The sequence below is a fragment of the Peromyscus eremicus genome, chromosome 1 (assembly GCF_949786415.1).
Source record: "Peromyscus eremicus chromosome 1, PerEre_H2_v1, whole genome shotgun sequence".
Lineage (NCBI taxonomy): Eukaryota > Metazoa > Chordata > Mammalia > Rodentia > Cricetidae > Peromyscus > Peromyscus eremicus.
In genome coordinates this window covers 165,204,313-165,225,747 of record NC_081416.1, presented here as the reverse complement: position 1 = coordinate 165,225,747, position 21,435 = coordinate 165,204,313, and the positions used below count along the sequence as shown (strand labels likewise).

General features: G+C 48.5%; 1 protein-coding gene across 4 annotated transcripts in view; it reads left to right on the top strand.

Moving 5' to 3' along the window:
* Akt2 (AKT serine/threonine kinase 2) overlaps positions 1–21,435 on the top strand; it is a 50,531-nt gene that overhangs the window by 20,425 nt on the left and 8,671 nt on the right. For all 4 annotated transcript variants that reach the window (XM_059279414.1, XM_059279390.1, XM_059279399.1 and 1 more), the window contains exons 3-6: positions 6,773–6,901; positions 8,687–8,798; positions 18,859–19,012; positions 19,407–19,538. In XM_059279414.1, coding sequence (XP_059135397.1) covers positions 6,773–6,901; positions 8,687–8,798; positions 18,859–19,012; positions 19,407–19,538 — 527 coding nt within the window. The remainder of the gene's footprint in view (positions 1–6,772; positions 6,902–8,686; positions 8,799–18,858; positions 19,013–19,406; positions 19,539–21,435) is intronic.

The following is a 21,435-nucleotide window of genomic DNA, read 5'->3' as shown; positions in this document are numbered from 1 at the left end:
GTACTGGTTACTCCCAGTCTGTCAGGTCTCAGGCTCTGCCCCAGGCAAGCCTGTGTTGTTGAGTCTTCATGGATGCCCTCTCAGGGCAGACTAGCAGCAAAAGTGATTGCCCAGGCCTTGGCAGAGAGCTAAGTGGGACCCTGGCCCTCTGATGCTCAACGTGACTGGGCTCAAGGCCTGGCCTGCATGTGTGCTGCCTTTTACTTACTCAGCAGGATCTGAGGGTTTGACTGACGGGATGGTACGACCACCACCAGATCCTGTTTGTGACTGGGCTTTAACCATCACACCACCTTAGCAGAACGCTCTGTCTCCTGCTGGCATGGAGGCAGACTGCATAGTGGTCGGGGGAGAGTTCTGGATTCTAGCACCAGCCGTCCCAGAGAGCCAGCCCTATGATTCTTGCCATGAAAGTGGGCCTCCCTGACTCAGTTTTCTCATGTGACTGTGAGGATTAGACTGTGAGATTTTTTTTTTCTTCCCTCTTCCTGTAGACTTCTTGTTGCTAAAGTATGGAACACCACAGATAAGTGCCCTGGGTCATTGCCTCACCTATGCCAGTGTCCAGATAAAGAAAGAACAAGGCAGTCTTCAGCACCCTGTGTCCCACCCGAGCAGTAACTGCTGCTTTAGGGTAGTTTGTTGTTGCTGTTCGTTTTTTGCTTGTTTTTAAAATAATGTGTGTTGCAGATCCCAGGGCCTTTTCATGCTAAGCAAGTGCTCTAAGCTACACCCCCAGCTTCAGTTTTTCCTTTTCAATCGAGGCAAAATTTCCATAATATGAAGTAAACCTTTCTAACTTGTATAATTGAGTGACCTTTATCCATTCATGGTGTTAAGTAACCAGTCCTTCTCTAAAGTTCCCAAATGCTTCATCAGCCACAGGAAGACCTTGAACCCACTAAGCAGTGGGTCTCCCCCTCTTCTTCCTAGCACCTGCCAGCAGCAGCGCTTCCGTCTTTATGGACTGATCTGCTCTAGCCACTTCACAGTGCTGGGATCAGACGCCATGGCCTTTGTGACCAGCGGCTTCTCCTTGACTTAGTGCTTATCTGTGTTATACCTTGTGTCACTGCTTCATTCCTTTTTTGTTTTTTATTTATGTGTATCTGTTTGTCTGTCTGTATGCACGCATGTGTATGTGGTACCCATGGAGACCAGAAGAGGATGTCTGATCCTGTAGAGCCGCAGTTACAGGAGACGGAGCTGACCAGTGTGGGTGCTAGGAACCCTACCTGGGTCCTCTGCAAGCATGGGAAACACTTTTTAACCACTGTGCCATCTCTCCAACCTCTTAACTCCTTTTTATAGCCAAATAGATATATGGGTATAGGACATTTTTAAAAATCTATCCTTTGACTATATATACATTGGCATTGCTTCTTTCTTTTGGCAGTTGTGAGTTGGTGTCACTCTGAACAAAGTGTATAATATTTGGATACCTGTTTTCCTTCCAATCCTTTTTTTTTTTTTTTTTTTTTTTGAGACAGTCTCATTAGCTAGGATGACCTGGAACTCCTGATTCTCCTGTACTCACTTAAACGTGGTAATCATTGGCGTAATCATTGTTTGTTTGTTTTATCATAGTTTCAGTTTGCATTCTCTCAGTGCCCAAGATGTGAGATTCTTGATGTGCTTAGCCTGTCTTTTGTTTTTTCAAGACAGGGTTTCTCTGTGTATCCCTGGCTATCCTGGAACTCACTCTGTAGCCCAGGCTGGCCTCGAACTCACAGAGATCCGCCTGCCTCTGCCTCCCGAGTGCTGGGATTAAAGGTGTGCGCCACCACCGCCCGGCTATGCTTGACCTATCTCTGGTGCAATAGCTGCCCAGGTCCTTGACCTCTTTAAAATGTGGGCTCTCTTGTTGAATAATAAGAGTTTTTTTTTTTATATATATATTTTGGATACTAAGCTTATACATGAAATAATAAATATAAATAAATAAAAATTAGGCTGGGCAGTTGGCTAGCCAGCAAGCTCTCTCGGATCCTTTTGTCTCTGCCCCCCCAGATTATATGAATTCCAGGCATACCCTGCCATGCCTGGCTTTTATGTGCATGCTGGAGCTGCACACTCAGGTCCCCATGGTTGTATGGCAAGCACTTTACCTGGTGAGCCTGCTCCACAGCCCCCATTTAATGGAATTTGTCTTAGTTTGCTTTCCTTCCTTCCTTCCTTTCTTCCTTCCTCCCTTCCTTGCTTCCTTCCTTTCTTTCTTTAAATCTTGTTTTTTTAAGATGTACTTTTTATTATTTTTAGTTATACGGGGTGGTGTTCACATGAGTATAGGTACCCTTGGAAGCATCACATTCCTCAGGAGCTGGAGTTACAGACAGTTGTGAGCCGCCAGATGTTGGTGCTGGGAGCTGAATTCTGGTCCTTCAGAAGAGCAGCAAGTACTCCTAACTACTGAGCCATGTGTCTAGCCCTTCGTTTATTTTCTGTTGCTGTGATAAAGGCCACAAATGAGCAATTTAGGAAGGAAAGGATTCATTTCAGCTTATAGTTGTAGTCCATCATGACAGGAAGTCAGGGCAGGAACTGAAGTGAGGCCATGAAGTAGTGCTGCTTTCTAGCCTGCTTCCCATGGCTTGCTCGCCTGCCTGCCTGCTCAGTGGTAGCACAGCCTGCAGTGGAATGGACCCTCCCACATCAGTTGTTAAGAAAATAACCCATAGATTTGATGGAAGCATTTTCTCAATTGAGATTCCATCTTCCCAGATGACCCTAGTTTGTATCACATTTACAGAAAACTAACCAGTACAGAATTTAAAATTTTCCTTTTTGGAAAAAGTATTTTTATTCAGCCAGGCATAGCAGCACATACCTTTACTCTCAGCAGTTGGAAGTCAGAAGCTGGCACATTGCTGAGTTTGAGCTCAGTTAGCCCAGTCTATAAAGTGAGTTTCAGGACAGGCAGGGCTACACGGAGAAACCCCATCTTAGACAACCAAAAAAAATTTTTTTCAATTTACATTTTATGTGTATTTTGGCTGCATGCATATCTGTGTACCATGTACATGCAGTGCCCACAGATTCCCTGGAATTATAAGATGCCATGTGGGTACTGGGAATTGAACTTGGGTTTTCTGGAAGAGCAGCCAGTGATCTTAATTGCTGAGCCATCTCTCCAGCCCCTTTTAAAAATATATATATTTATATTATATATATACATAATATATGTTTACATATAATACATATTGATCTTAATTGTTCAATGATCAATTAGTAATCTTAATTGCTGAGTCACCTCTCCAGCCCTCTTAAAAAATATATATCATATATATAGTGTATGTAAGATAAATAAATATATATGTATATCTGTATATATACACACACACCAGCTGAGCTACAGCCTAGCTTTTGTGGATTCTTCTGTGACTTTTCACTATGTAGGATCTTGTTTCCTGCAAATAAATATAGTTTTACTACTTTCCTTGCAGTGTGGACACCTCTTACTTTTTGGGTCAGAAAAAAGTAGTTGGCTTCTTTGCCTTCGACCTAGTGGTGGTTCAGCTGCTTTGTAGAATGGAGCAGCAGTTCATCATGACCAAATAGTAAGTTTGCTTAGCAGTGGTGAAAACAGGCATCTTGGTATTTTCCTGACCGTGGGGAACTTTGCGGTCTGTTGTATGGCAGTGACAGCAGCATGGGCTTTTCTTCTGTGCCCTGCGTTGTGCTGAGGGACTGCCCTTGTGTGTACCCCTGCGTGGTGAACGCTCTGATACCTGGTGCTGTGTCTATCAATGTGACTGAGCTGTTTACCACATTGATTGATTTTCATATCCTGAACCACTTTTTTTCCAGTCTGGAGTTATTTTCCTTTTATTTTTATTCCTAATAAACTGAATTCATAGGGAGTTCATCGGCTTGGGCTCCTCTCCATTTGTAGATCTCTAGGGGAAGTAGGCTGGCATGTCCGTTGAACCTGGGAACCTTTCTTTTTGGCTTCCTTCTTTCTCTGATCATTTTCCCGCACCCGGTTCAGGAAGCTGTCGGCTCTTAGAGAGCATCATATGCTCACTACACGCATTAATTCTCCTGGCAACAGCCCTGCCCAGAGCTTGCTTGTTTGTAGCAGTGCCAACAGCATGCTGGATGACATTGTAGACTCTTCCAGTTTTGCCATGGTAACTTTTATGGGGTGTTCCTTTTTGAATCCTTCCATCCCTTTGATGTCTACCCTGCCTCTCTTCTTGGATATTCCCATATATGTGGCCAAGGGAGCAACTCTGCATTTCCTGAAAGTCCTGGAGAACAAATACTAGTGCCTGTCGTCTTTCTCTTTCCTGTCGTTTGACACTTTAGCAAAGGACTAGAAGATTGAAACTCTGGCTAATAGCTGAACTGTCTTTATATTTACTTGGTCATAGTGTACAGTTTCCCTTTCTTCTGAAGCAAGCTGTCCTGTGTTGTACAGGTTGGCTTCAGATTCCCAAGTCTGTCTTGCCTCTGTCTTCTCAGTACAGCTCTTATTACAGTCAGTTTTAGACTATTTGGTTTGTTTTGGTGTAAGATGCTGTCTCACTCTAGACCAGGCTGCCCTGGAGTTCACTGTGTAGCCCAGGATAGCCCTGGAACTTTCCAAAAATCTTCCTGCCTTAGCCTTCCAACTGCTGGGATTGCAAGTGTGAGTTATCACACCTGGCTTCCAGTTTTAGACAGTTTTTACTACCCTGAAAAGAACCTTTCTCACATTGGTTCTCACATTCCCATCTCCAGACTCCTTGTCTTCCCAGTCCCAGGCAACCTTTAATCCACTTTCATCTTCACGGAGTTAGCTATTCTGAACATTTTATATAAGCGGACATATATATATATCTATATATATATATATCTATATATATATATATAGATATATATATATAGATTCTCCTGAACTTGGGAAAACATGTCGTAAGTTAGAAACGTCTCACTGTGAACACACCAGACGCTCATAGCTTCCCTGAGCATCATACCGTAGCCACACCGGAATAGCATAGTTTTGGTTGTGTCCTCTTAAAATTGCAGGGCTGACTGAGAGCCCCACGCATGAGAGAATCCCGCTGTATACTGCCAGCCTGGGAAAAGGTTAATATCCAAAATGTGAAATACACTTTCTCCAGAATGCCCGTCCCTTTTACACTGTCACATGGTTGCAGCGGTCCTCATTTGTGGTGCTTTGTGATTGGTTGCCTTCTTTGCCTTAGGCAGAAGGGGTGGTTCAGCCTCTCTGTAGAAGGGAGCGGCGGCAGTCTGTTATTTCTTTTTCTGACCAAATAGTAGCCCAGCATATGGGTCCAGCAAGTTTGCGATGGGCATTTGGATGGTTTCCACTTTTAAAAACAACATTGGTCTAGGGAGATGGCTCTGTGGTTGAGAGCACCATCTGCTCTTGCAGAGGAACCAGATTGGATCCCCAGCACCCACATGAAGGCCCACACCTATTCGCAACTCCAGTTCCTTTTGGCCTCTGCAGGTACAGGCATGCACATGGTACAGATACATCCCTACAGGCAAAACATTCACACATAAAGTAAAGATATTTAAAAAATTAAAAACATAAAATTAAAAAAACCCCACAAAATGTGTGCCCTGGTGTAGGTCAGAAAACAGCTGTGGGGGTTGGCTCTCTTTACTGTATCCTCAGCATCCACCGAGCCATCATGCTGGCCCTATTTCTGCTTTGTGTGTGTAGTGTGTATGTGTACAGAGACATCCTCGGGTGTCCTCTGCTCTGTCACTCACCATCTTACTCCTTTGGGACAGGGTCTCTTACTGAACTGGACCTTGCTAGGTTTTGGTGAAGCTAGCAAACAGCATACCCCAGCCATCCTCCTGCCTCTGCCTCCCATCCTTCCTCAGTGTTAGGTTACATGTTATTGGGAACATGAAGCCATACCTGACTTTTATTCAAGTGCAGGGAATTTATACTCTGGTTCTCATGGCAGCGGTGGCAAGACCTCTTATCCCTGAGGCATCTCCCCAGACCACTTCCTTTATTTGACTGTATGGGTAGTGTGTTCCTGTGGATGTGTGTGTGTGTGTGTGTGTGTGTGTGTGTGTGTGTGTGTGTGTGCTTTTCCATGTCATTTTGTGTGTGTGTATACACATATATTTTTTTATTTTATTTTTTAGTTTTTCAAGACAGGGTTTTTCTGTGTAGCCCTGGCTATCCTGGAACTAGCTCTGTAGACCAGGCTGGCCTTGGACTCAGAGGTCCTCCTGCCTCTGCCTCCTGAGTGCTGGGATTAAAGGCGTGCACTACCACTGCCCAGCTCTCAGAAATCTTTTAAGGAGTGGGTCCTTGGGGAGTATTGGGTGTGTATATGTGTGTACCTATAAGCAGGGGACTTGAATATTCACTCAGGAGAAATGGAAGTGATCAAAGGGTACTTGGAGGGTGGGAGAGTGTTTTGACGTCTGATCCCCTGCATGGCTATGATGATAAATATCAGCCTAAGGGGACTTGAGTGTTTGGAGGCCAGGCATCCCTTAGGGCAGTCTTTGCTGGCAAGGATAGCTTGCTACTGCCATATATGCTAAGGCAGTGGTGCCCTGGGACACTGTTGCAGGTGCCTTCCTGCCAGGCATGACCTGTGGATCACTTGGGCCCAGCCCAGTGCCCCAGCCTGCGTCAGCAGGTGCCACCTCCAAGGCTCCCTTGGGAGGGACTCTCATCTACCTTCCTCCCAATGTGGTACCGCCGTGAGTCACTGTCATCCTGCACTGCCTGCCTGCTGGGACATTGTTTAACCTTGCCCTGACCTTTTCTCCTTCTGCCTCATTTCAGGTGAATACATCAAGACCTGGAGGCCCCGCTACTTCCTTCTGAAGAGTGACGGCTCTTTCATTGGGTATAAGGAGAGGCCTGAGGCCCCTGACCAGACCTCCCCCCCTCTGAACAATTTCTCTGTAGCAGGTGCGTTTCAGCACAAGGAGGCTGGAGTTCCACAGTTCACAGCTTTGCTGGCAGGTGTTTGGGGCACATGGGACACAGTTTTGCTCGAGCCAGAACCTGTCTTTGGCCTGTTCATCCTCAGATCTTACTTCTTCCCTCTCTTGCTGTTGCTCCTTGTCAGTGGCCCTTTTCCTTTCTGGGGACAGTAAGAAGTCATGATGTTTCTGCACACCCCACCTCCTCAGGCTCTGTGGTTCTAGCTGGTGTCCTGTCCTGTTAACAGAGTCGTCCCTCCTCTCTCTGCCCCTCTGGGCAGTAAGTGTTAGCATCCCACTGAGCTGCTCCAGAGCTCACCGTATGTTCCCAGTTCCCTCTGTGCTACCTAACCTGGGTTTTCAAGACAGGCTTTCTCTGTGTAACCCTGGCTGTCGTGGAACTCACTTTGTAGACCAGGCTGCCCTCAAATTTAGAGATCTGCCTGCCTCTGCCTCTGCTGGGATTAAAGGCATGTGTTGCCCAGTTAAGCTTGACCAGCTTGACAAGTGCAAGAATCCCACTGTGCTCCTGTCTGCTTCCTTCACTGTGGACCAGTACTATGTCTTTGGTATACTGCCCTGTCTCCATCACCCCAGAACCCATCCTCTCTGAGGGCCTTGCTGCAGCCTCTGCTTGTCCCTCCAGCTCTCCCTTCTGCAGACTCTGGAACCCAGCCTAGTGCCCACCCCTTTGCAGAAGGCCTTTTTCTGGCACTCTCTTCCTGTGCCCATGGCCTTGGCACATCTGTTAGCAGCTCCAGCTTCTCACTTGAGCTGCCAGCCCACCTCCAGCAGCTTCTTGAAAATTTTTTCGTGGGTGGCCTCTAGAGCTCCATCCTTGCCATATCCCAGGCTGACCTTCCTGTCCCTCCACCCACGATCTTCTTTTTCCCTGTCTGCATCTTCATCTCATCTGTTTGCTCTAGATCTCAGGCAGTGACCTGGGTCTGGTTCTCTCTGCCCTGTAGCCCAGTGCCCTTCCCTCCCCAGCCCTGCTCTATTCCACCCTAGCCCATTCTGCCCGTTAACTCTCTGCTGCTGGCGCTGGCCTTCAGCAAGAGGGACCTGCCTCGCTTCGTCAATATCCCTTTCATGGCTCCCTGTGGCCCCAGAGAGTCTGCATTCCTCACTATGATTTCCAAGGCTCTGCCTGACCAGCTTGACCAACCTCTCTAGACCTGAGGCTTCTGTCTCCTGTGGCCTGCCTTGAACGGCACTCTGTTTTTCTTACTTGGCTCCCCTGCCTTCTGGTCTCAGCTCAGAGATGCTCCACCCTCAGGAAAGTCCTCCCCAAGGCCCCAGGCTGGGTTGGACACCTTCTGTGTCTTTCCCTATCTGGCCTGACTTCTCAGTTGTTTAAAGCCAGCCTGAATAACTTAGTGTAAGACCTTGTTTCTCAAGAAAAAAGGAAGCTAGAGCCCTTGCTCAGTGACAGAGCCTTTGTCTGGTGTAATTAAGCCCTGAGTTTCATCCTTGGAACTGTAGGAATGTGGTGAAACCAAGAAAGAAAGAAACTGTGTGGAGGGGTGCTTGGTGAAAACCTCACTGCCACTTATGCCCGTCTATGCAGTCCTTCCTGCAGCTCAGAGTTTCTTTGTGCCCTTGAAGAGCAAGTGAAGACTGTGACATCCTGTGCCTTAGAGGACATGCTCAGGACTGTCTCAGTCCCTGGCATCATCTGGTATGGGGGTTGGCACACAAAAGATGGCTTGGGGAAATTGGTCTTTAGGCAGCAGGACCATCCCTCACTCTTTCCTGCCTATACCTACAGAATGCCAGCTGATGAAGACTGAGAGGCCACGACCCAACACCTTTGTCATACGCTGCCTGCAGTGGACCACAGTCATCGAGAGGACCTTCCATGTAGACTCTCCAGATGAGAGGTGAGTTTGCACGCACTCTGTGTGGCTGTCCTCTGAGAGTGGGTAGGTATGAAGGCAAGAGGTGTACATGGACAGAATCCTTGGGGATGCTGTGAAAGAATCCATTACCTGGAGCCCTTCTGGCGTGGGGTCTTCCCAGCTGGAGCTGAAAAGAGCTGGGTTACTTGCTCTCAAGACCCCACTCTGCATCTTCAGACTGACCTGGAGATTTGCCAGCTGCATTCTGCATAAGCGCTTTCATTGATCCTAGGCAGTGGTGCAGAGGTCAGTTACAAAGATCCGAGTAGGGCTAGAGATGTAGCTCCGTTAAGAGTATGGCCTAGAAAGCATGAGGTTTTGGTTTCAAGTCTCCAGTACCGCATAAACTTGGCATGGTGGCCCATCCCTGTAATCCCATTACTGGGGAGATGGAGACAAGAGGTTCACTGTTAGCTACATAGGAAGTTCAAGGTCAGCATGGCGTACATGAGATCTTGTCTTAAAAAAAGAAAATGGAGCCAAGTATAATGGTGTATGCTCATAATCTCAGTACTTGGCAGACTGAGGCAGGAGAAATGCAGTTCTAGGCCTCCCTAGGCTAGAGAATGAAATCAAGGCCAGTCTGAATAATGGTGGCTACCTTATCTGTGTGACTCCCAACCCCTGCAACTTGCAGTTTCTTTGTGGCCTTGAAGAGCACGCAGAGACGGTGCGCCCTGTGGCCCAGAGGCTGCATTGCACCACTGTGAACTTACTCCTTTTGCTGAACTGTATGTCTTGGGGGCCTTTCTAACTTTCTGGGGTGGCTCTTGCTCCCACTGTGTTCTTTCATTTCTTTTGTGGCAGCCACACACGGGTGTCCCCGAGTTTATTTAGAAAGTTCTAGGGTGATGTGTTTCCAGCCTTTAGCTCATTACAGGCCGTGGTGCTGTGAAACATCACGTGTGTCTCTTTGTTCGTAATGGATTCAATTCCAATCCATAGGATCCATTCTTAGGGGCAAGACTGAGGCTTACAGGAGTACGCATTTCTGTCAGGTGATGTCTAAAAATGTCCCCATAACCTTGTGTTGTCAAACGCTTGGATTCCAAGCCGTCTGAGCAGGATTAGGTTTTCTTTGTCTGTGGGTGAGTTTGCCCTTGAGGAGTTTCTTTTTCTGAACTCTGTGTTCAGTGGTTTATCTCTCTCCCTGGTGGAGCTGGGCTTCTGTTCTCATTTCTATCTGTAGTAGACAGCTCCTCCTAATGTGGTCAGTCTTCTTCCTCCCACTCGGTCCTCTCGGACTTTGCTTTGAGGAGCACTCCTCTTGCTGCTCCATGGGGCAGAGCTTCTGCTGTACCCGTGGGAACTCTGAAGCAGGCTGTCCTGGACCACTCACTTCATGTACATCCCAGGGCGAGAGCCCAGCTGTGGGTGCCTACTGAGCATTTCAGGTGTAGTAGTGGAGAAATGGAATGTTGGCTTTTTTTACCTTTTCTTTTTCTTTTTAAAATGGGAACTTGTGTAGCCCAGATTGGCCTTGAATTGATGTGTAACCAAGACTAGTCATCAACTTTTGATCCTTCTGCCTCTGCCTCCCAAGTGTTTAGATTACAGGTGTGTACCAGCAAAACTGGTGACTTCAATAACTTTCAGTTGATTTTAGTAGCTATGGGTGTAGCTAATAGCTGCCCTCTTGGACAGTGCTGTTCTAGAGCCTTCGTAAAACAATATCACAAGATGCTACCACAGTCTATACTGTAATTATTGTTGCATATCTCCCCAAGTTAAAAATATACTTGCCTCACCACAGGGAGCAGATTTATCAACTCAGACCAGCTGAGGTGTTACTCAGTTGAAAACTGGGGACCAAATATGGAAGCTATCAAAGGCAGACCTAGGCTAACAGATGCTAGTTCATGGGTGTTTGGTGAGTTTTGAAGGATGGTTACGAGTGTGGCTCTGGGGATAGGCAAGAGAACAGTCTAGGGAAATGGACCGACCAGAATATGCAGAGACCTGGAGGTTAAACAGCTCATGTGTCCCAGGGACCTCACGGAGTTCTGTGTCACCAGAGAATCAAGGGACTGCCTGCCTGTTTGGAAGAGGGGAAGTAGAGGCGCTCAAAGCTGGCAGCCCAGCCAGAGCTTTGGCCCTCAGTGGAGATCCCTGCAGGGCTTGGCAGGCGCTTAATAAACTGGGGTTTGTCACAGGGTTGTTAAGAGATTCGGAGGATGATAAACAGGAAGCCTTGGGGCAGCAGTACCTGGCACCCAGCAGCTAGGCCTGGGAGAGGGCATTAGCCACTGGCCAGTGAGATCTTCTTTCTGCTTTTTACAAGACTGCTTGTCCTCAGTAGCCGAGAGTCCTATGCTAAGATGAGGGCATGCTAAGGCCAGGAGGAAGGTTGGCTTCTTACTCTTTATTTCCTTAGAACCCTCTGCTGATGGAGAGAAGGCTTCTGGGTTGGCCCTGCCCTGGAGACCAAGTTCTAGATTCCAAAGGGAGGCAGAGACAGACAGAGCAAGAGGGCAGCTCCTCCACTCTGGAGAGGGCTGATGCTGTCCTCACTGCCTGGTTCACATAGGCCCAAGCTTGCTGACTACCCTGAGTGTGCACGTGGGGACTGTAGGAAGACAGGAAGCACTGCTGGGTAGATGCTGCCTAGATGTTCTGAGTCCCACTGCTGGGCTTTGGGGTGTTTCTCTGCCTGCCCCAGACAGCTGGGACCTAGCAGCCATTCTGCCAGTTTCCTTTGTTCTTTTCCTTCCTTTCTTTTCTCTCTCTTTTCTCTCTTTTCTCTCTCCTCTCTCTCTCTCTCTCTCTCTCTCTCTGTCTCTCTCTGTCTCTCTCTCTCTCTCTCTCTCTGTGTGTCTCTGTCTCTCTGTCTCTCTCTCTCTTTCTCTCTGGAGACAGGATCTCACTATGTAGAACAAGTTAAACTTATAGAGATCCACCTGCCTCTGCCTCTTGAGTGCTGGGATTAAAGGTGTGCGCCACCTGTAAAAAGGGAAGGTTTTTATTGTAGATATGAGAGAGAGAACAGCCAGAGTATCTGAAAGAGTCTAGATCAGGGGAGGGGGTGACAACGGATGCACATGAGAGGGGGCACACACAGAGACAGGGACAGCAAGGGGGAGAGGGGGAGAGAGAGAGAGAGAGAGAGAGAGAGAGAGAGAGAGAGAGAGAGCGAGAGCGAGAGCGAGAGCGAGAGCGCAAGCGAGCGCGAGAGAGCGCGTATAGCTGCAGTAGCAGGGTGTAGGAGACTGAGTAGTTCTGGAGGAGGGAAGCCTTTGAGCTGGAGGGAGTTTCTAGTAGGAAGGAGGTGAGAAGGCCAGGCTGCTAGCATGGGCTTTGAAATGTGTAACAGGTGCTTGTGATACGGAGGGAGCCTGGAGGTCAGTATGTTCCGGTATGCTAACAGACACTGCAAATAGCTGTTTGTCCCTTCTGCCTTTTGTAATTTGAGGAAACAGAGCTTCCTTTGGACTGACAGACACCACCGTGCCCAGCACAGGCTTATTTTGATGCAGAGAAGTTTAGAGTCAACACCTGGGACCTTACCTACACTCTGCAGCTCAGCTTTTGCCTGCTTACCACACACTTCTGGCTGGTTTTTTTTTTTTTCCAGTTGTTTTTATTCGTGTGTGTGTGTGTGTGTGTGTGTGTGTGTGTGTGTGTGTGTATGAGAGAGAGAATGAGAATGAATAAATATGTGTATGCCATGATGTACATGTGGAAGGAAGGCAGCTCTCCCCTTCCACCGTGCAGGTTCCATGGATTGAACCCAGGTCAGCAGAGCTAAAGACACCCACCTTCTCCTGCTGGGCTGCCTCGCCTGCCTCTCTGTGTTATTGAAAGCCAGGTTGAATGTCTGCTTATACGCAGTAGTCATTTACTCTTCACTCAGCCCTCTGCTAAGTACTTCTCTTCCAAATCCAGGATGCCACCATCATGCTGGAGGGGATGGTGCAGGATGAGCATCCCTAATCGGAAATCCAAAGTGCTCCACAATTCAGAACTTTGTGTCCTCATGATGCTCAAAATGTTCCAGATTTTGGAATAGCCTCTGTGTTTCTCATTCTCCCCACGTGTAGAATAAGATTAAGTTGATCAGGCTGATGGGAGGCTAATGGACTCCTTCACACAGAGTGGGACAGTGGCTGTCTCTGCAATGGGAGGTGCTTGACCAGACAGTAACGTCTATGTGAACATTCCAGAATCCAAGGAACTCCAAGATAGATGCATTCTGGTCCCAAGTGTTTTGGGTAAGGAATACTGTCTTAGGTAGGGTTTCTATTGCTGTGAAGAGACACCATGACCACAGCAACTCTCATAAAAGAAAAACATTTAATTGGGGTCTCGCTTACAGTTCAGAGGTTCAGTCCGTTGTTGTCACGGCGGGGAGCATGGCAGCGTGCAGGCAGATATGTTGCTGGCTACATCTTGATCAGAAGGCAACAGGAAGTAGACTGAGAGTCCTAAACCTTGCAGGCAACAGGAAATGGTCTGTGTCACTGAGTGAAGCTTAAGCAAAAGAGACTTCAAAGCCCATCCCCCACATTGACACACTTCCTTCAGCAGGACACCTCCCTCTGAGCTTATGGGGGTCAATTACATTTAAACTTCCACAGAACTTAACCTGTAATATATATGTATTAACCCTCTGCATATCTGTGCATAATTGAGTTTTCCTAGTTTTCTTGTGTGTGTGTGTGTGTGTGTGTGTGTGTGTGTGTGTGTGTGTGTGTGTGTGTGTGTTCGTGTTCCAGTACATGCATGCGCACAGATACACACTCCGGTATAGAGTGCCCACTTCTGTTGTCCTCCACTTTCTGAGACAAGGTCTCTCACGGAACCTGGAGCTTGCTGTTTCTGCTAGACTGGCTGGCCAGCAAGCCCCAGGCTCCCCGCTTCTGTCCCATGGCCTGGGTTACAGATGCCTGGCTTTTTATGGCAGTGCTGGGGATCTGTACTCAGGGTCTTGTGCTTACAGAGCAAGTGCTTCACCCGCCAAGCCATCTGTTCAGCCCCGACAATGCTGTTTTTAAAGCTGGACTCACTCTAGGGACGTACTGTGTCTCTGGCTTACTCTAATCTAGTTCTTGTCTTTCTTTTTTTCTCCTCAAAACACTGATATTCTTGACAAGACAAGCTGGATGCTTTGTTGACCCCCTCGTGTTCTTCTTACTTCCTTTGTTCTGTGTCTCTGTTTATCCTATAAGCCAGAAGTCATGGCTTCAGTAGGGTTGACAGCTACAGCCTGCTTGCTGATATGCAAGTTAGATTAGAGTGAGGCCAGTCACCTGTGTGTGAATCGTTGCTGGTACTCTTGCTCCAGCACAGCAGAGTGGATTAAGCACATGGCTGGAAAAACCTGAAAATGAACTCCCTACCCCTTCACAGAGTTTGGTCCTGGTCTTGATGGAAATGTTCAGCAGTGTACTGGTTTGGTGTGATCTTTATTCCTGAGTCTGTTCTCAATCACGGTGGGACCTGCAGCATCTGAAGGAGACAGATGTCTGGAGGAGGTGGCCTATTGAGGGCCACATGGCTAGTAAGCAGCCGAATGGAGGCCCAGGCCTGGCTCCCAACTTGCCAGCCAGTGCAGTGTGCTGGCCTGAGCTCTGTCCAGTGTCGCTTGAGTAAGCATAGCTTCTCAGATGTTCCTTCCCTGGCTCTGGAACCCAGGTGAATGATGCAGAGATTCAGAAAAGTACTGTAGATGGGAGATGTGCTCCTGGGCAAGGCAGGAGTGTCTGGTTTGTGTCTCTGTGTTGTCCCCACAGCTTGCTGGCCGTGTGAGTGAGCAAATGTCAGCCTCCTCATGTGTAGAATAAGATAAGACACCCAGGCTGATGGGAGCCAAGGGCTCCTTTACATGGAGTGTGACCGTGTATGTCTCCACAATGGGAGGTGGCAGTAGTGGTATTTAGTGAGCAGGTCTTCTGGAAAGTTGCTTCATTCACAGCTTCCCAGGGGAAGTGTCTTTTGCTTTACTCCAGGACTCCAAGAACGATGTCCTTTGGTCTGTAAACATTCTTAAGGGAGTATAATCCTTCTTTCATCCTCCTGGGCCTCAGCTAGAAATTGAGGCCTGGGCTGTCATCAGCTTCTGTCTGGGTAGACACTCGGGTCCCTGGCACAGGGAGGAATGGCCGTGTGACACTCACCAGCCAGGTGTGGCTTGTGGCTGTGGAACAGTCTTTTGACTGGAAGGCCTTGGTTTCTCTGGGGCTTCTTTGGGGAAAGGGAAGGCACTGAAAGGTGCCAGCTTTGGGTGGAAGCTCCCTCTGCCCCAGACACCATGTTGCAAACCCTTGAGGAGTGTCCTGGACCAAGGCCCTCACTTTTTCTCTAGAATTCTGAGTGCTGCAACCTTGCAACTTTGGTCCAGTTGGAAGCCAATTGGTGGCTGGTCAGGAGGTGGGAGAGCCTGTTACCACAGCTGCCTCCTGGTACATGCTCTGGTGCTCTAGCCAGGTGGATGGTCTAGCTCAGGCCCCACCCCATGTCTTCATTACTTTCAAGCCGGCTAGTGCCTTCTGGGCTGGAGCCAGCAGCTCAGCGGCTCTGTCCATAGGTAGGAGTGAGCTGGATGGGGTGGACATGACAGTAGAGTCCCTGCTGGTGTAGCTCTGCACCCTGTCCTCAGTCTCACAGGGACAACCCTGTGAGTGGTGCTTTCTCTTCCTGTCAGCGAAGGCAGGAATCTCACTGTGTATCTAATCTGCAGCCTGTTTTTGCCATGTGAGTCTCAGGTCTCTGTGTATGAAAGACATTTTCATATTCATACCTCTTAGATCTGTGATTTTCAGTCCACTATCATAATACTAAATAGTGTTTTAAAATATTTTAGCCAGGCATGGTGGCGCACACCTTTAATCCCAGTACTTGGGAGGCAGAGGCAGGCAGATCTCTGTGAGTTCAAGATCAGCCTGGTCTGCAGAGCGAGATCCAGGACAGACAGCAAAACTACACGGAGAAACCCTGTCTCGGAAAAAAAAAAAAAATAAGGCTAGGCAGTGGCACACACACCTTTAATCCCAGCACTCGGGAGGCAGAGGCAGGTGGATCTCTGTGAGTTCGAGGCCAGCCTGGTCTTCAGAGTAAGTTCCAGGACAGGCTCCAAAGCTACACAGAGAAACCCTGTCTCAAAAAACAAACAAACAAACAAACCCAAAACTAAAAAACAAAAACAAAAAACACACACAAAAAATAAATAAATCTGAATTTTTCTTTTCTTTTTTTTTTTGTTTTTTTGAGACAGGGTTTCTCTTTGTAACAGTCCAGGCTATCCTGGAACTTGCTCTGTAGACCAGGTCTTGAACTCACAGAGAGCTGACTGCCTCTGTCTCTTGAGTGCTGGAATTAAAGGCATGGGCCACCACTGCCTGACATAGACCTACTTCTTAGAAATTCCATTTACAAGCACACACCGAAATACATGTGTGGATATTAGAGGACAGCTTATGGGAATCTGCTCTCTCCATCCACTGTGTGAGTCCTGCTTTGAAGTCCGCCTAGTAGCAGGAGCCTTTACCACTGAGCCATCTTGCTAGTTTCAAAGTCAGCATTTTAAAACATATAAGTAAACAACTATTGTCATATAAAGCAGATCACAGCATGTGTCATTGTCCCGTGTCTCCCCCCGCCTTCTGTGTTTTGGAAAACAAGAATATTAATATAGGGATTGGGTTTTAGGCTCTGACTTATCCAAGGCGGGTACAGGTTAAAACCAATCGAGAAATGCTGACTGGAGGCATCCACTCAGAGGGAAGAGGCTAGTACTGCCCTGCCTGGGTGTACACCAGCCTCACTGTGTAGAGGCTCTGGGGCCATGGAACTTGTGGCCACCTGGACTGTTTATACCCACCAAGCACCCAAACTAGAAGGTGCTAGAAGCATGCCCCATGAAAGTGGGAAAAGGTGGGTATGGTGGTCCATGTCTATCTCAGTATTGAAAGGCTCGGGCCAGATGATCAGAATTTCTAGGCTCAGCCAGTTGGTAGCACACATCTTTAATCCCAACACTCCGGAGGCAGAGGCATGAGGATCTCTGAGTTGAAAGCCAGCCTGGTCTACAGAGTGAGTTCCAGGACAGCCTGGACTGTTACACAGAGAAACCCTGTCTCAAAAAAAAAAAAAAAAAAAAAAAAAAAAAAAAAAAAAACCAGAAAACAAACAAACAAGAGTTCTAGGCTCCAATGCAAGAGTCCATCTCAAAAAAAAAGAGCAGGTGTCACATTCTGCCTTGTGGGGTTTGGGGGCCTCCAGTCTCTTGGGTGGGGAGCAGCCATGTGCCAACACTTGTTCGTGCCCCTGTCTCACAGAGCATGGCGTGCAGTCCACACATCTCTCACAGGTAACAGGCCAGTTGAGAAGGCAGATCCCTCTAATCTTTGTGTCTGCTTGTCAGCAGACCTGGAGCTGAGCAGAACCCGGTCCAGCAGCCCTGGGGAAGGCCACAGGTCCTTTGCGAGTCCAGTGACCAGGCTGAGAGCAGACTTGCTGAGTTTTTCTTGTGCTGGTCTTGTTGTTTGTGCTGGGAAGGAGCCCGTGCCTTGGACACGCTGGACAAGTGCTCTGCCACTCAACCACATTCCCTGAGTCTCAATTTTCTCTTTTGTGATGTGGGGAGGGAAGTAGGTATTCTACATTTATTAGAGACTGTCTCCCGGTCCCCTGCTTCCCAGTTCCCCTTCCTGGGGACAACCAGGGCTCCAGAGGCGCGCCCCTCCCCCCAACTGTTACAGGAATGTTTGTGCCTTCTGAGCCTCTGTGCGGAGAGCAGTATCTAACTGTGAGCACAGAACTCCACACTTCTGTGTACTACTGTTTTTCTTCTTGTAGGGTGTTTAGGTCATCCCAAGTCTGTGCAGACCTGTGTCGGTCTTTGAGCTGCAGAGTGTCTGACCACATACACACTCACGCCCTGTGTGAAGTACTGCTTGCTGACTTGCTCTTGTTGCTAAGATGCCACCTTCTGGAAGATATGCTGTTGTTGTAGATAGCACCAAGAAATGGCAGTGCCCAGTTGGATCAAGACAAGTTGCTTGCTGTAAGACCTGTGTCCAGGCATGGATCAATGTGCACTCTGGGGGACTCATGGGAACAGCTGTGGCTCTCCCTGGAACAGCAGAGCAGCCCAGCAGGGTGGGCCAGGCTGGGATTTGTCCCTCTTTGTGTGACCTTGCTAGCAGTCTCCATGCCACCAGAGTGGCGGGGCTTCTACAGGATAGTTGTGGAGGATGTCATGACGCTCTCAGCCCCTTCTTGGTTCTCGGCTCTGGAAAAGCTACCTGCCCTCAGTGAACACTCTTGTTTTAGTGAGCACTGTATCCCCCTGTTCACAGGCCTTTTCTAGACATGAGCAAAGCACACAGAGGTTCAACCTAAAACTGCTGTGTTGCTAGGTCAAAAATGAAGGATGTGGACAACTGAGTATTATGCAACGATATGTCTGCATGTGATCTCTGGTCATTTGTACTACCTCACACAAAGAGTGGTTTGCAAAGATCAAGACAGCAGCTCCTAACCTAGGAGTTCCAGCACCAGCTTACTGTCCTCTAGCCAGCCCCCATCTGCTGGGACTGACTTCTTTTCCACCAGCTTCTCTTGCGTGTGCCTGGCTGGCTGGGCACCTGGGGGTCCCACTGGCCAGCTCTTGCCTCATAAGATCTTTGGCTCCTTTAGCTCCTGAGGTTTCCTTTTCCTTCTGCTTTCTCTTCACAGAACGTCAGTAGCCTGTAAGCCTGAGCTTTTCACTTGCTCTGAAGCAGTTGAAGGTAGTGCTGCTTGTCCCTCCCCAAGGCTCAAGGGCCTCAGACAAAGTGTTCTCCCTCCTTTGATCATATCAGTGCTGCCTGACTTCAAGGTTCCTGCAGCCAGCACACCTCAGAAGGTGGCAGATCTGTCTTTATGCCACTGATGCCCTCTCTGCAGCCTGAGCCTGTGCAGCTTTAGCCAAGATGCATCAGTTCTGCCCGCCTTGGGTCTCACCAAGTGCTGAAAGGGGTGTGGTCATCTGCTTACCCTTTGTGGGCAGTGTGCTGTGGCCGGGCAGGGAGGAGTTCTCAGGACTTGTATGTGTTTCCTGCAGGGAAGAGTGGATGCGGGCTATCCAGATGGTGGCCAACAGCCTGAAGCAGCGGGGCCCAGGAGAGGATGCCATGGACTACAAGTGTGGCTCCCCCAGTGACTCTTCCACACCTGAGATGATGGAGGTGGCTGTCAACAAGGCCCGGGCCAAAGTGGTAAGTGCTGGTGGCAGGTGGCCAGGGGCTGGGGCTGCAGCAGCCCTGCCTGCCTGGGTTTCCACACACACAGTATGCAGGGCTCCAGTAAGGGGCTTCAGGGCTTCCCGGTGTAGGGTGGTTTCTGGTTATGGATGCTGTTGGGGGCTGCCCTGTGCCCGTGGGGTGAGAGACAGTGCCAGGGCAAACTGCTCTGAATCTATTGGGGAAGTTGGAAGGCTCATGCTGGGAAAGCATAGGCCTGCCTGCCTGCAGCTTCAGCATGCAGAGTTACCATCTACCCCTCGTGCCCCAGCCCCGCATGAAGCCCTTTGGGTTTCCTCTTCCTTATTAAAATTTCATCCCATGGGCTGAGTGCCAAACACCAAAGGCTGTGTGTTCTCTCTACCCACAGACCATGAATGACTTCGATTATCTCAAACTCCTTGGTAAGGGCACCTTCGGCAAAGTCATCTTAGTGCGGGAGAAGGCCACTGGCCGCTATTATGCCATGAAGATCCTGAGGAAGGAGGTCATCATTGCCAAGGTGGGCCACTAAGGGCTGGGGCAGGGAGACTTCATCGGGAGTGTCCAAAGATAACATTGCAGTAACTTTAGGTTAGACCTGATTGGCTTTAGTTGTGGTTTGTGAAGTGGGGCAGCCTTAGTTATGTAAACAGAGTGCTCCCACCAGGCTCTAAATAGAGTGCTCCCACCAGGCTCTAAACAGAGTGTTCCCACCAGGCTCTAAACAGAGTGCTCCCACCAGGCCAGGACAATGCTCCCACCAGGCTCTAAACAGAGTGCACCCACCAGGCGGGGACAGAGCAGTAGAGTTCAGAAGGCAACAGCAGCAAGGAAGCGGAACACAGAGGGAAAGCCGATTGGTTAACATTAGGTTTATTATCATGCAGCCTTCTGTTTTCAGGAAAACCGATTTCTTGGCCCATCAAGCTGCTTCTGCTGGGGCTTAGTGCTCAGGTCATAACAGTGGCCTGTAATGATGGGAAGGGCTCAGTAGTAGGGCTCTTGACGGACATATGCGAGGCCCCATTCCAGGTCTACACATTAAGAGTGAGGAGGAATGCTGAGGATGGAGCCCTGTAAGCTCTGTGCCCCTGAACCATGCCCTAGTGCCCTTGGGAGCTTGGGAGCTCTTTTGGGGTTGGGACATTTGCCCCTGCCATCTGATGCTATATACTTATTTTTCTCCTGCATCCTGTCCCAACCTCATAGGATGGCTGGCTGGCTGAGGAGAAAAGCCTGAGCCCCAGGAGGCCTGGGCCGCACTCAGCAGGTGCTGTTTAGAAGCTGAGTCAGGAAGTATGATAGGGAGGTGGAGCTCAGTGGGTGGGAGCTTGCTGGACTAGTGTGAGTTCCTGGATTTGATCCCAGCCAAGGCAGTTCTCATGTTGTTTTTAACCCTGCTTAACGTTTTTATAATAGAAGATTCCAAATGCACAGACATACATCTCTTTTTTTTTCCTTCTGAGACAGGGTTTCTCTGTGTAGCCCCGACTGTCCTGGAACTCACTCTGTTGACCAGGCTGGCCTTGAACTCAGAGATCTGCCTTTGCCTTCCGTGTGCTGGAGTTAAAGGCATGAGCCACCACGCTTGGCTGAAACTTTTAAAGAAGGAAAATAGAGCATCTTTGTGGTTATGATTGTTGAGCAGTGACCAATATTGAGTCTTGTTTCGTTGGCTCTGCCCTCATTTTATGTGTGATCCCTGCACATGGTACGGCTAGCAGGGAAACGAACCACAAGAGGCAAGAAGGAGACCTGATTCAGCACAACTTAGCCTGCCTGGCTCAGACTTCTGGGTGGTTTGTTTTTGACATACTTAAATACAGTACAACTTTGGAAAAGGTTTCCTCATGACAGTTAACACAACAAAGCTTAAGGCCTGACTATATCAAAACTCTTTTGCAAAGTACATGTCTTTTGCAAAATACCTTTGACCTTTTCCACAAGAATGTGTTCTGTTGGCCGAGAAACAATGCTCAGGATAAGGGTCTAAGGGAGGAGAGATTTGTTTTGTTTTGTTTCATATAGCATCTCTGTGTAGCCCTGGCTGTCCTGGAACTTACTCTGTAGACCAGGCTGACCTTGAAGTTAGGGATCTATCTGTCCCAGCCTCCTGAGTGAGCCACCACATCCAGAGGGAGAAAGGGTTTCGTGATAAGCTTAATAGCAAGACACTTTCGCAAAGTACATGGGACCTCTTTCATGAGGATGGATTGGTTCTATTGACTGAGAAACAATGCTCAGGATAAAGGGGATTTGGGGGAGGCCTGCCTTTACAGATTAGCAAAGGTCACCAGGTTATTAACACATCCATTCCTAGCCTTCTAGATGGAAAACAAGTGTTCACATCCCTCCCATTGAGACAAGCCTGTGTGCTTAACAGCTCTGGTTTCTCTGTTGCCATCTGTAAGACAGAT